This window comes from Amblyomma maculatum, chromosome 2 (assembly GCF_055883805.1).
Source record: "Amblyomma maculatum isolate TAMU_Amacu chromosome 2, ASM5588380v1, whole genome shotgun sequence".
Classification (NCBI taxonomy): Eukaryota; Metazoa; Arthropoda; class Arachnida; order Ixodida; family Ixodidae; genus Amblyomma; species Amblyomma maculatum.
In genome coordinates this window covers 114,376,695-114,391,717 of record NC_139345.1, presented here as the reverse complement: position 1 = coordinate 114,391,717, position 15,023 = coordinate 114,376,695, and the positions used below count along the sequence as shown (strand labels likewise).

The following is a 15,023-nucleotide window of genomic DNA, read 5'->3' as shown; positions in this document are numbered from 1 at the left end:
CTGTCGCAGTCGTACTAATAATTGGTTATTAATCACAGTCGTACTCGATGCTGCTTTCCTACGGCGCTGTCTGGAAGGAGCGTGCAGGATACATCGGCAATGAAAGAACATCAGCGTCGTTTTTCTTTATTTTTTTTTAATTTTTTTCCCCTTTTTTCTTTTTCATATCTTGGCTGTGCCACTTCTTGAAACGGGACTCTGGAACGGAGGCATTATTCCGGAGGACAGACATAGAGAGCGCCATTCATGTTCGCTGCCCGGAACTAAAACATGCCGGGGGCGTTTGTGTGTGTATTCGGGGGAGGGAGGCTTGTAGAAGCGCTTCTCCGACGGCAGCGGTAGCGCGTTGTTTGCTTCCGCGGCCGGCGTTTTCCGCGCTCCGTTGTCGCCGTTGGCCGCGGGCGCAATTAGTAACACGAGCCGGTTTTTCTGGGCTCGACCACGCCAAGGTCGCGGCCCCAGGCTAATGACGGGCCGCCCATCATAATTAAGCCAAGGTCGCGGCACAAGTACCGTGCCGCACTGCTGCTGCTGTTCTCGCGAAGATTGTTGTCGCCGCTAAAGCGCGCCTGTTTCGAGACGCACGTATGTTTGTGCGACGCGACGAGCCGTGGGTTCCCCGCCTCCACGTGTCGCCGTCACGCGCGGAAGAGCGTGCACCTGACTGCTAACTGCAGCCTCGAGGGAGAGCGCGCCGGTAGTACGAGATGTTCGTTCTCGACTGCGTTTAATTCAGCGTCTGGTGAAATAGGAATGACCAGAGTCTGATATCGTTCCTGCCCTGAGTGTCGTTGCCCCTTTCTAACGGCTCTCGTCCGCATAGAAGCTTTCGGCCGGAGGAGCTAGTGAAGGGTGTTCCTTTTTGAGTCGCTTCGGCTGAGGAGAAACTGCTCTGGGATTAGAAAAAAAAAAAGAAGGGATAGTAGCTGTCTTCCCCCTTCCTCCCCCTCTGTGGACTCCTTAACTGTGTGGCTAGCGGAGAGGAGTAGAGGGTAAAAACGAAAAAGATGGGGCGTAGTGGAGGGATCCCCAATAATTCTGATCCTCTTTACATTGCACTATCATCGTGTATAATGGTGATGGTGGAGGTAACACTTTTTTTTTTTGTTTATACATTCTTTGTATTGTGAGTTTAGAAGGTCCTTGTGAAGGTGATCCAGGGAGGCGCACCAGATGGTCCGCGGTGGGGTATCGAAGGGGCCTTATTAAGTTTATCGTGTAGTGTGCTTGTAATTGAGACGGTATGAGAACGCTTGGGTGCGTATGCCTTTAGGAGATTGTGGTGTACAAGGCGGGGGAGAGAGAAACGAGTGTTCACAAAGCAATGAAAAACGAAGGATGCGACTGTATTTAAAGATGCAGATATTCATACCAACAACAGTGAGTGCCCATTGATTAGGGCATCGTCGAGTGGGGAGAAAAAAATAGTAGAATCAGTAAAGGTCTTCGCATGGCGGAATTCCTGCGGGACTGGAGGAGCAGCAGGCAGGAGCCGTTATCGTGTTGCTCCCTGTTCCGCCCAGTGCCAGCCACTCTAGCGCGTCAACGCCAACATGTACTCGCGCGTACACGTCGAGGAGAAGCGATAGTACGGTGCGCTTTCAAAGCGACGGCGGCGGTGATTACGGCGTGTGTACACAGCTCAGGTATGCGGGACATCCCCGATCCATTTACACGCTGCATGCCCTGAGCGACAGACGGCCAAGGCACTTGAGGAGAGCTGATCATTCTTCTCGGGCGCGCTTCTTGTGAAGAGGCCGCGGACATCATAATGGCGGGAGGGGGTCGTTATCAGTCTTCCTATTCTTGTAGATAACGAGGCAGCACATCCGCATGCTCACTTTGACAGGGAGGCTCCTGCGTGAGTCATCCACCATACGTATATGACGTCAGCCGCGGCGCATGCTTGACGCATTCGTTTGTCAGCGCACTCTGTTTGGCTCGCTTGCTTTCTCTTTTTCTTTAAAGGGGGGCAATGTGGCTGTAGTAGTTGTCGCGGTCTAACGAAACGTCCTTCTACGGCTGTTGCGCCCACTTGTTGAACAGGGTGTAATAAATAATGGAAACGATAAGTGCGGCAGCGCTAGAGGGGGCAAAATAGTCATGGTGAGCCATTCGGCAGACATACTTAAGACTGCCTCAATGTGTGAATGTGAAATCGATATAGTTCCGCGGGTCAAATGTTTCGAGTGGTTTGTTTTCAACGTGTGGTAGACTTCTTTCTGCTGGTACTCTATTCGGTCTCTCTCTTTCTCTCTCTCTCTTTGTGTGTGTGTGTGAGTGTGTGTGTGTGTGTGTGTGTGTGTGTGTGTGTGTGTGTGTGTGTGTGTGTGTGTGTGTGTGTGTGTGTGTGTGTGTGTGTGTGTGTGTGTGTGTGTGTGTGTGTGTGTGTGTGTGTGTGTGTGTGTGTGTGTGTGTGTGTGTGTGTGTGCGTGCGTGCGTGCGTGCGTGTGTGACGCGACTGATTCATGCGGCAGGACGCCTCAATCTTCCCTCCCACGCCCACCCCATGCCAATGCTTTTTCGCCCTGTTCGCTCTTTTCTGCCGACGATATCTGCAGTTTCTTCCCTTTTTTCTGCACTCTCACACCCTACCTGGCACTCGACTAGTGAGCCGGTGTACCCGGGTCGGTGGCCGCGTATCGGTGGGGTCCATACCTTCCCTCATTGTGCGCCTCAGGTGTCCATCGCTGAGTGAGGCCGATTTACCTATCTTCAATATTAATTTTCATCCTCCGGCTGTTTGGAGACGGTAACAGGTGGAGAGAATTTATTTATTTTTTGTTGTACCATGATGCTGACTAACACTATGGGTTTTGTCATAAAATGGGGCATGAAGCTTAATATATAGGTGTCGACATATATATATGTACTATATAGGTCTGGCTAGTTCTGACTAGGGAATGTTGAGGGACACACGCGGTGGCTTCTCTGCGGCTCTCGGTGTCGTAAAAAATGGTAAACTTTGTAACGAAACATGTAATTACCTTTTCTTTGTACTGAAGCATGGCCATAGTATACGACCTTCGTGTCGGGTCGGTGCATTCTGGAATCGCAGTTCGTCAAAATCATTTACCCGTTGCATGTTTGCTCGAGCGTGCACTGTCAGCCGGTTTTTTAAGGGCGAAAACACTATCCCACACGGTAACAATGTTGTAGGTTGCCTCGGCCGAGCTCGGGTGAAAACTCTTCGAAACGGGGCTGATTTGAACCTAGCATTTTCTCGCGAGAAACGAGTGCGGAAGTTCGTCGCATCCGATCGATCCGTGTATTTAACTGCAACAGACTCACGTGCTGCACGTTGCACGTCGTCGTGGTCCACCCACTTCTGTCTACATGCAAATGCTTTCGGACGCCTGACTCAATTTGACATCAGAACCCTACCATATTTTTTGTTGCATTTTAGCTCACGTTTTGCTGGACATTCGTCAGCGTGTACGCATGTATACGTTCGTCAAGCGCGTACTTTCTCCAAGGGATTAAAGGAGCAGCGCACAGTGAAGAACTCCGCCAGAACGGGATCAAAGGGCGAGCATTTCGGAAAGAAGAAAGAATGAGAAGAGGCATCCCTCCCCGTCCGGGGCGGAATGCGGCGCATTTGGTGCATTGCCGGCCGCGCTTGAAGCCCGGCCAGCCGGTGCGTTCCGCGAAAGAAGGCTCGGTGTTCTCGCTAGCGGCAATGCGCACGACTGCGCACAGGTAGCGAATGAGCTGTAAAGGTCTATGAGCCTGTGTGTCGGATGAAGCTCGGGAGGGGCGCTTCGGTGTGGCGCCATCAGCGGAGAGGTTTACGGGCGCGGATGTTCGGCCAAAAGCGCGCTTTTCTCTTGTCGGTCGAGGAAGAACTGATTGTTTTGCTTCGACGCGAGGCTCTACCGCATCCTGGGAATCTCTTCTTGCTTCTTTGTTATGTTATGCAGTGTGCACCTGACTGGGAAGCATAGGCAGTGCGAAAAACGCAACGCGTCGTATCCATACAGCGGTATCAACCTTCACTACTGATATGTTGGGTCTAAAATCGGATACGGAGGTCAGGGTAACGTCCTTCGCGCTATATGAGACCGCGTCAAAGTCAATAATTAAGGAAAGGAACAATTATAATGCGAAATAAAATGTCATTGCCAGAGCCGCTGGGCGTGAAAAATTACTCATGCGGTGATGTCTTCCCTGCCGACCCTGACCCCTTCCTCAAACGTCTCGAAGCCATCGCTTTCTCCCCTTGCCTCGTCCGCCCATCACCCCCTTCTCATGTGTCCTGTCTTCATAGGTGGTATGCATGGGGAGTTACAGAAGGTTTGCGTGGCTGCTCGAGAGATAATGGAGTCAGCAGCGACTTTTGAAACAAATGTGGCAGCTGCTAACGCATCGTGGTGGTAGTTGCGATTTCGCGTGCACGCAGTGACGGCACTATTTAAGCTCTTCCCGCTCCGCACCGTGGTAAAAGCGCTATGCTGCGGCGACAATGCTTGCAGGGAGCGAAGCTGAGAGAGACAGGGTAAGAGAGATAAAAAGAAAGTCGGGCGCGCCAGAGTCATCCGAGCGCGTCACATTCATTTGTAGTGCACCTGCATAGCTGTCTGCTTTTGCTCTCGTATATTGATCGGCGAACCCACTAAGTGGCGCTTTCGCCCGTCCTGTCGCTCCTTCTCCGCGCGCCGCCTCACGAGAGCAAATCGACCCTCCATACCCTCCGCCAGCGGCCCGCGTTCAAATCAAATTATTACGTGAACCGTCGCATGCATGGCGGGAAATTGCTCCTCTCGGGATCGCATCTCGGAGCCGGAAAGGGAAAAAAAAATGAAATTGGGTAAGGCAAAGAGGGAGGGTGTAATCGTCGAACTCATCCGCTAATAAGATCAATATCTCTCGCCAGAACTGGCGCCGTTTGAGTTCTAGGGAGGAACTAAGAAAAGGAATCAATCGATCAATCAATCAGCCAGCCAGTCAATCTCGTTTTCCACAGTTGTAAGCGGTGGCACGCAGCTCGTGTATTCCGCTGCTGGTCAGGCTTTTTCAGGGCTGGTGTCGAATATTGCTTTTGAAATCAGCAAGAACAACGAAACACGGCTTCGGAAGTGCGGTCAACCTCTGGAACACTCGCCTAGCTTCCGTTTTTGTCAAATTAAGTGAATAATATAATCCACGAAAAAAAAAAAAAAAGAGGGCGTGTAAGAGAGAATGCCAACACGAGGAAGCGATGCGCTTCGTGATAACCACGTGGAATGGACGGCACTGCGTCACATGCCATCGTGGATAAGTTTGGCGGATAAAGTTAAGGAAGAAAATTGTAATGACGAAAGGAAGCAGTATTCTATGCCTGGAGGTGCCAACAGCGAACCCTCCCTCATTCATCCCTTTCTGGCGCTCTTTCTTACTCCGCTCTTCCTGTCATTTCGATTAATCGTTGCTTAAACACGGTGACGTGCCACATTTTCTTTCCTTTCTCTGTTGAGAAGATACAATTCGTGTCAGGGGCCAAGTGGCGACTCAGAGCGCGGGCTGAAGGCGGAGAGAGAGGGGAAGGAAATAGAGAAGACAGAGAGAGATAACGTGTGCGTATGTGCCAGGCGCACTCCCTACGCGATGGTCTGGCACGCGGAAGAGGCAGCCGAGTTGGCCGATTTTTGGCGTCTCTTGCGCTTAACTTCGTCTCGTGGCGGGAGGTCGCCGTCGTCTCAATCGTCCGGGCTGGCAAGGGGTTAAATGCTGGAGCGACCGGGAGCGGGGGCAGCTCCGGGCCCAACCATGCTTTGCCGCGCTCTCGGTAAAAGACGGAACTCGAGCGGTCCTGGCGGAGAGAGAAAAAAAGACGCAACGAAAGCGAACGGAGCAGCATGCGGAAGCGATGACAGTCGCCACGCGAACGCTTCCATTCATCATGTCCCGCACCCTTTTTTTTTCCTTCACAACAGCACGTCGCGCTGGGCGCGCAAACGTGTCGTCGTGGGGTGGGTGGCCACCGAGTTTGATATTAGATAGCGGCGGATGACGTCTATCCTACGAGATACCGTACCTGGGGGTGTGTGTGTGTGTGGGGGGGGGGGGGGGGGGGGGGGGCTTCGTGAAGGGTGTGTAGTTTAACTGGAGAGCAGACCGAATGCGGCTTTTGATTTTGGGCTTCACTCTTCGCATAGTCCCTTCCTGTCAAAGACAAAAATTAAAAAAAAAAATGGGGGGGGGGGGGGGGGGGGGGGGGGGGTATACACTACGTTATCGATGTATCTCCAGGGTCGCGTTTTATTATTTATTTTTGAAGCACGTGCTTATAATAAGAAAAAAAAAAAGAACGCTTCGAAATCTCCAGCGGGTGCATAGTAAGGAGCATGTGTCTATATGTGCATGCGCACGCACGGGCCGCTTTCTAAAATCAAGGCACCTAGTTTTCCCAAGGACATCGGGTGAAACAACTCTGCGGAACACGATACACGCGACATTTGGTGGGAAGGTGGGGGAGCAAAATGAAGAGGCGCTCGACGGTTTGGGAACGGGCCACCACGAAAGAGATGTCGCGAAAAAGCGAGGCTCGCGGAGAAGGGGCTCGAAATGACACGTGGCAGCAGCCTGCCTGCCCCAAATTTTTGTGCTGTTCGCGCCGTTTTCATCGCAACATTCCCGCCTTCCCCTCTCCGCGCGCAGGGACAGTGGGCTCTCAGCAGTGCCGACTGCGCTGCTGCAGAGTGCATGCACGCGCGCGCGTGTTGTGTGATGTATCTGCACCGCCGCTGCCGTCTCTGTTTCTGCTGCTGAGCGGCTCGCTGTCAGAACCGGAATGCGGCCGAATCGTCCGTTTCCGGCCCGCGGGGCTCAAGGAGCAGACAGAGACGTACTCACTGCAACCGACCGCTGCGCAGCAGCATCTGTGCTTTAGCGCTTGTGCAGCTCTCGCTTCGCTGAAAGGGGGGCCTCCTTCAAGGTGGAAGGGGTACATGCTCTCGTTTCCTTTCTTTTTAGTTATTTTCGTCTCGGTGCTCGGGAAGTTCTGTCTGTCTCGGAGGACGTGAGAGAATGAAGCGTTGATAAAGTGGAAAAGAGGCGAAATAAAGCTGGCATGAAGAGAAATGAAGTGGCGGAGGAGAGAGAAGAAGGTCTCCGTTCGAAGAGAGGGCAAAGAGGGAAGGGGGAGACTGCGGTCTGGCGCTGCGAGTGCACAGTCGCGAGGCGCTGTCGCATCCATCTTTTTGCTCTGTCTGGCTTTTGGCGGCGCCAGTGGTGATTGGACTCCTCGTCTTTCGTCTGCTTCCGTTAGCTCATTTCTGTTTTTCGTCGGCTTCGTTCTGTCTCGTTCACCTCTGCCCTGTTCCGTTCTCCCTGTGTGGGGCTGCGTAGCGGCGGCATTCTTAGATGCCACGCGTGTGTAGGTTTTATTATGAACTCTAACAGAGAGAGAGGGGAGACGTTTAACTGCAAAGTGGCCTTCCTTCCGCATTTGGCGACCCCTCCACCGGGATTAGATCGTTAAACAAACTGGTGGCTGCATATGTTCTTGCAAAATTAGCCTAACATATTATGCAGGGACGGGATCTGTAGCACAACCCTTGATATTGCCGACACGGGTAACCTTGTTGCAACTATACATTCTATAATGTGTTTGGGACGCGAAATTACTGAACAGCTCGCTTTCCCTCCAGCAAAGGAGATGTAAAAAAGGGTTCGCAAGATATTTTCCTTCCTACCTATTTCTTTTTTCATGATTATTCGCGGCCTTTTTGTCTGGCAGCCCAGACCTCGCCAGGAATACTGTGTCGTCTGACAAGTTCAAAGTGAATCGCGTTCTTTTTCCTGCCCCAGCGAGAGTCTTCGTCTGGCCAGGGGGTTGTAGTCCTTTGAAGTCGCAAGGAATTCCGCAAAAACACGATCACACAGAAGGACACAGAGAGATGTTTAGTGCTTCCTTCAGGAGCCACTTATTATTCAGTTACTGTAGGTTTGCGTATTATGATCGCTTTACGTTTCTTTTCTTCTTTTTTTCCTTTTTTGACCGTAAGAATTGACAATTTATGCCGCATAGAGACCACACTGAATACAAGGTCCGTACGACTTCTCGATGCACCAGGTTTTCTGCTCACTTTCGACGTGACGAGTTGCAAAATTTGGCCCAAGTTAGTTTTGTTTTCTGATCAGATCAGTAACTAGGTGGTGTAGCGTTTATAACCTAAGAAACTGAAGAAATCAAGGAGGAAAATGTGAGTACGGAACCCGCCGCACCTGATCTGTAGTCGACGAAAATAAAAAGTATGAGGTCGAGAAGTAGGGAGGTAAAAAGGATAGGATGGATATAGTATAGATGCGGTATAGCCTGAATGGTTAGGCAGTTGGTTAGGGTTTTAGCGGCGTTTATGTGGCTTAATCGCGTGCATATAAATACTTGGCACTTTATGTGAGGAAGGTTGACTAATAAATAGTTCCGCGGGTAAACAACGTTGCGTGACGATGGCCCGCGGCCCCTAACTGGCATGGTCGTGACACTAAGCAATACTTAGCGTACTCCTTTGGGACACGCACTCGTGGTTGCCTCGAGCACGTCATTCTATCCCCAAGACTTAAGCGCGCACAGTCGGTTAACGTCGTCGAAAAGATGATTGAAGCGGGCCAATTAAGCGGCGATGCTGGTACGTATACGTGGTACGTCTAGCACGGTGGGACCGAGATGGCAGCACGCATTCGTTAACCTTTCCCTTGCCAGATGCGGTGGTAGACCTGACACGGGCTCGGTGTTCTGGTTTTTTTTTTTTTTTTTTTTTTTTTTTTTCGCGAAGTGATTGAAACCAAGTAACGTTCGGGAGTAACGAGGGCGAGAAAGTGACTGTTTAACTCACTAGAGTGCGGTAAAAATTGGCTCATTTGGGGGGCTAGGTTTATTTACTGCACACGATGTTATAGCTTTCACGTGTATTGCGTGCATTGCGATGTTGCTTACGCTGCTTTATCGCGGCGTGTCTGAGGAGATATTCTACCCATACTCTTTCAGGTGAACTTGTAGAATGAAGAAAGAGGGAGGCGTGGCAGTATAGGCGAAGAAGAAAGAAAGTGGATTCTATGGAATCGCGCAACCTCGAAAAATAACCACCATGCCCCTAGGAGATGGTAGCTGCCAAGTGACATATGGCTGAGAACCGATTGGTAGGAGGTGCAGTTTTCTAAAAAAAGAAATTGCCGTGCCACAATAAATGTCCCCGCCGTTTCCTTACGTGTGGGCTATAACATATAATGCATATGCAGTAGCATGCGTTTTGTTATTGCATGCAATAGCAAAAGTAAAGCTCAAACGGGTATGAAGCATGAATCTCATTTATCATCCCTAATCCGCCTTTTTCACAAGGCCGCTCTGCGCATGCGCGTCTCTCCCCTGGTTGAAAACAAACCACCAACCTCAGCTGCGCATGCGCGCTTCTTGGCCTCCGCGATCGGCGCAGCCGTAGCTGATCTCGGAGGCCATGTGTAGTTAATATTCGTGACAGGCGTACGCGGTAGATGGCGGTAGCTGTCAAGAACACACCATCATTTCGCTGGCGGCTGCGTCTCGCAAGGACATTTTCAACCAGTAGCAGATGAATTTTCAACCACTTCCAGAGGGCGCCACATTTTGTGAAAAAGGCTGGTTATTTTCTGTTAACTATTTGCGGCCGTGGAAACCATATAGTATGGCCGATATTTGAGGTTACTGCGTGGCCAACCTTCCTTCGCTTATCACCGTCGGTACAGGCCGCATTTCCTGAAACTGTACTCTCAGTTTCTACGCTGTCTAGGGGTAGGTGCGCCAGAAGAATTGCAGCAGAAAACCTGTCTCTCCGCGCAGCATGCGGTCTTGTTTGCGGGGCTGCGCGTGCTTGAAGGTCACCAGCGCGCAAATGATGAGAGAGAATTTCAAAACCACTAGCAAGTGTGTTTTTCACAAACAATCTGCGCGAATGTATTCAGCAGTGGACGCTTTTAATAGGGAGCAAGCACCTTTCACTTGGTCACTTTCTAGCACACGTCGTCGTCGTCCATCATTTGTTTGTCATCCTACTAATGCGACGTGACGCAAATGTGACGTCAACAACAACGAAATGCATGTTTCGCATGACGTAGGAACATGTAAATTTGACTGCGCAAAATAGTAAATAGTAAATAAATAAATGCGTAGTAAATAAAATAAATAGTAAATAAGACGAATAAAAAATAAGTAATCAATAAAATAAAATAAATAGTAAGTAAAAAGTAGTAGACGTTTCATACGGGAAGCTATGCCAGAAACATGCGCATATAGTGTATGATGGCACCTGATGGCAGCTTTTAATGGCCGGAAAAGGATATCTATCGGTTTCGGTGAAAGGCCGGATGCTGCAGGTATACATGCCTCTTTCCGTTTCCAGTTGCCCCCCCTCCCCCCCCCCCCCCCCTTCTTCTCAATGGCACTGTAGTGTTGCAGTTGGATGCTTCTCGAGTAGTCTACTTCCGGAGCGAGGCCAGGCAAAAAGAAAACGGTGGATTTTAGTGTGGCTTCGTCGTAGGTCGCGTGACAATTACCTCTCACATTTGTTCCCGTGAGTACGTTACGGAAAGAAATTACAAGTTCTTTTCTTTTCAACTTGGGTGGTTGCGTCCAAGCCCTAAAAGGGAAACCTCAGGAGAGAGGGGGGAGGCTAACGAAAATATTTTGAACCGCTTTCTTGAAGGAAGGCCACGCACATTCGGCGTTCTCTTTAGATGTGCGTTTCAAAATAATTTGCCAGAAAACTTGATTCATTATTTAGCGAGAAAACAATGAACCAAGTAGTTCTTTTGCGATCATATACGTCAGCGCGCTTACGTACTTCTCAGCCACTGACTGAATGCGTTTGCTATATATGTATACTCGCATACATCAGCAGATGAAAGAGAAAAGAACATTCGAAATTGTTTCCAATTGTTCCTTTATTCTACGATATCGCTGCCACTCGCGGGCTACAATTTCATTCCCGCCCCCCCTCCCCCTCGAGGAGCATTGACTCGTTACCTCCTGCGCAGCATATATTGCAATTCACATGTCTGTGCACTGCCGCTGAAAAAATATAGCATAACAGACGTGCTCTATGCGGGGTCAGCATGCTCACAGCTCATTCTCAACCTCCCCTCTTCTGTCTCTCGCAGGAGTACTTGGCCGTCGCTCGAGGCGCGTCCTGGAGCGCCTCCTCCAACACCAGCATGAGTTGCCTGCAGTTTTCCAGCTCGATCCTCCAGCAGATGACTGCAACCCCGTGAGTACTGAAACCTGTATATCCGCGTGCATTGTTTGTGGTTGTGCGCTGTTAGGGGTGGGACTCGGGGGCCGCTGAACGGATCGTCGGCCGCATCGACGACCGCTCCACGCAGGAAGAAGTGGCGCTGAGCGAAGAAGTTAGGAATTGAAGGACGAAGTCTTCGTTTATTTACATTTTTGAAGGAGCAGAGAACAACGACGCCCGAACACAGTTTTATATGGTTCGTGTTTCCCAAGTTCCCTATAGGTGAAGGGCGGGCTCGTCGTGGAGGGTGTGCCCTTATGACTTCAATGTCACATGAACACCCTGTCACTCCTGCAGACACGCCTCCTTGAAAGTGTTTGGACTTGGTGGTGAGGAGGAAGCCGTCGTGGCGGTGTAGGTGGCGGCACAAGAGGAGCTCGGTGTCTGCCGGCGGCTCATGGTCTGGGCACACACCTGTGTCAAAATGGCCGCCTTACGCCGTCGGCAAGAGGAATTGGAGAAGCGTAGCCAGAGACGACCCTTTCTGTCACTCCGTTCGACTTCTCAGAAGAGAGGTCCGCACGGCCGCCTTGAGGGTGCCGACCCATGCGGGAGCCACTTGAACATTTTTGTTCCCGATGGCCCATCGTTGACCGCTGTTGGCGACCGGCCGAACAACCCCGCGTTCCTTTCCGGCTTTTTTTTTTCCTTTGTGTGTGTGTGTGTGTGTGTGTGTGTGTGTGTGTGTGTGTGTGTGTGTGTGTGTGTGTGTGTGTGTGTGTGTGTGTGTGTGTGTGTGTGTGTGTGAGAGAGAGAGAGAGAGAGAGAGAGAGAGAGAGAGAGAGAGAGAGAGAGAGAGAGAGAGAGAGAGAGAGATGGCCGTTTCTAGTGGCGTCTCGCCGGACCGCTCCCCCTCTTTCGGTTGCCTCTGCGGTTCAAAGCGTCAGCTCCAGTGTCCGACTCGTTGTTAGGGAGCTTGCGGAGCACGCGCTTTATACGCGTGCGCGTGAGCATGGCCGTCAGACTTGTGACTTGCTGCTTTATTGCCACTTAATTCGTCGATTCTATTGCGTTAGTTCGCAGCCGCCTGCTACGATGTTTCCCAAAGGTCGTTGCGCTACTTTGCGCGTGACCTATAGAGTCATTAGGCGGGTATATTAAAATGGCACATTATAGAGAGAGGGACACATGCGCACGCAGGCATGTACCTCTACGCCATGGTAAAGCGGAGCTTTCGCTCTGTGGCTGGTGATCTGACCCATATTGTGGTATTTAACCACTTTATGCTAAAGAGTGGGCGGGAGGTAATTAGTGGTCCATATATAAGGATTAGTTAAAAAGCGACTGGAAAAGTGCGTGTATACGTGAAGGAGTATCGCTATCGCTATCGAAGGAGTATCGCTAATATCGCTAATGGCAGCCGCCGACAGGCTCCTGCCATTAGCGATATTTAGAATAGGGTGGCCATATCGTGATGCGAGAAAAGTGAGGCGCAGGTCCCGTATCGGTATGCGCCCCCGCCTAGCCACACCCTTGGCCCTTTCATCAAACCATTCTGCGATTGGTCATTGGCGCCCCGCTATTGCTTTATCCCTTCTAACAGTAAGGGTGTGCGTCCAGTCGCCTCGATCGCTTCCTCAAAGCGTAAGATGTGTCGGGGCATCCATGCAGCCACTGCTCTGCTCGCGATGCGCCAGTAGGTTTACCATCCCTGTGCCCCCCTTTTTGGAGGAAATGCCGGGGTGGTCGAAGCTCGTCTGCACTGCGGCCTGTGTGTGAATTCCGTGCCTTGACGTTCCCATATGCTTCTGGCCTCTTTGCAAGCGGCTACGCGGTGTTTAGGATCCAGCAGCGCAGTGATCCCGTGTCCAATCGTCGCAAACGGGCCACGAGGCCACGTAGCTTGCCGTTCGTTGATGCAACGTTCACCGGTGGAATACAGTGGAATGGTAATGTCTCGAACAGCAGACCCGTGTCCTATTATCGCCCCCTTCCCTCGCTCCTCGACCAGCTTTCTCATGCACGTATACGCTGCGGGCCAGTCCGCATGGTGTAAACAGCGCCGGAGTCATGCCCTCCGGGTGGCCCTCCGCCCCCTTTCAGCTCCGCGTCAGTGCAACGGCGTGACGCGCCGCGGTCACGAGCGGACGCCGCCGGAAATTTTCTACGCTTCCGAAATCCCGCCGTTGCTGGCGCGCGGATCCTTTGAAGCTTGGCCCAAGCGGACCATTAGCGAGCAGGTTTTACGTGTTTATTTTATTTTAATCTACAGCGCACCGTTTCAGCGGAGTCTGCGGCGGTATTGTCTTGGTGGTGATATGCTTCTAAGTAAACTTGCATTTGTCAGCATTGCCGCCGATGCTTCACGGTCCTGGAACACCGGACATCGCGAGGAGCGGAAGGAAGAGAGAGAGAAAGAGAGATGCTGGGCGTGTCACGAAGAGAAAGAAGAAGATTAAGGAGGGGAGAATGAGAATGCTGGAAAGGAGACAAAGTGACGACCAGTGCATATACCACGTCCAAAAATGACAGTGCGTAGTGGTGCAACACACAGAGCAAGCCGCCGCACCACTCTTTCCCGCTTGCAAGTCTGGCCGTTCCAGGGAACGAGCCAGTCTTTTACTAGTCCGTGCTCCAAAACAACGCAGTCGCGGCGGTAGCACTGAACGAAGCTTGGAAGCGGCGTCGCGGGCGCAGTCTGGCATTTCCTGTTGACGTCACGCGTTTTATTTTTCGTGCGCGCGCTCAAGCGCCTTCATCGCTGTAGTAGTCGCCGCTCCTTTTGTGCCTTTGGAAGGCAGGGCGTTACGCTCTTCTCTGAGCTTGGCTGCCGCGAGCCGACGGCGAAGAAAGGGGAATTCGATGTGCGTGTAGCCAGAGTTGCTCCTGGCGTCGTTGGAGGGTGACGCGAGAAGCGCGGTGCGGTAGAGAAAGGAGAAGACGAAGGAATGAGTCGAAGAGAGGGAGATGGACGCGGCGTGAACTGGGAGAGAACGCCACACACTGGCCATAGCGCAGCGCGTCCTCCTCGTCCCCCTTCTTGGGGTGAGAAGACGTTCGCGGACGCCGCCGACGGTGTGGGCGTGTCGTGGATGTTGCTTGCTGGCGGCGGGGCGCTGTGCCACCCCGATGGTCACTGGCGCTTCGTTACCGCGGTGCCTGCTGACCTTTGTGCTTGGTTTCTTCGTGGAATCGTCGAGAGGAGAGAAACTGCTGAAATTGCGCGCGTGCTCCCGCCTCCTCCGGAGAGAAGCCGCCGCCGCTCGAGTTCGTTGTCATTTGCGGTGGCCCGCGACAGTACCGCGTGCGCAGCAGCTCGATGGGGGATGGCACGAAGCTGCGTATGACCGCGGCGATGATTACTTGAGAGACGTCAGCATTCGTGCCTTCCTTCGTTTTTTTTTTTTTTTCTTTTTTCTTGCGCGGTTTACCTGAAGTCTGATGCATCGTTTTTACCCGGTGAGCGAGATCGGCTCGCACTTTCTTGTAGGTGATGATAGGGGGAACACAGTGAATTTGAAAACCCTGAGACGAGAGACAGAATGGATACACTGCATGGTTCTAGCGCTGATTTAATGAGAAGAAATGAAGAGATTGGCAAAAAAAAAAAATAATGTAACGACGAGCGCCATTTTTCGATAACAAAGGTTAAAAAAAAAAAAAAAGAAACGCAGAGTTGCTTTTCGCATTGTATGAAAGCATGACCCATTAATATGAAATAGATTGTGTTACGTCAGCGCTTGTCCGTAGTCGTAAACTTGATCACGTTCATTATTGAATTGCCCATAGTTAGGACAGCTGAAGGGGTTTTAGGACTTCATGAGCTTGTTGAAAGCT

General features: G+C 51.3%; 1 protein-coding gene across 2 annotated transcripts in view; it reads left to right on the top strand.

The window, feature by feature from the left end:
* Positions 1–15,023, top strand: part of LOC146199607 (growth factor receptor-bound protein 14-like) — a 195,185-nt gene that overhangs the window by 54,235 nt on the left and 125,927 nt on the right. For both annotated transcript variants that reach the window (XM_084595124.1, XM_084595125.1), the window contains exon 2: positions 11,113–11,219. In XM_084595124.1, coding sequence (XP_084451250.1) covers positions 11,113–11,219 — 107 coding nt within the window. The remainder of the gene's footprint in view (positions 1–11,112; positions 11,220–15,023) is intronic.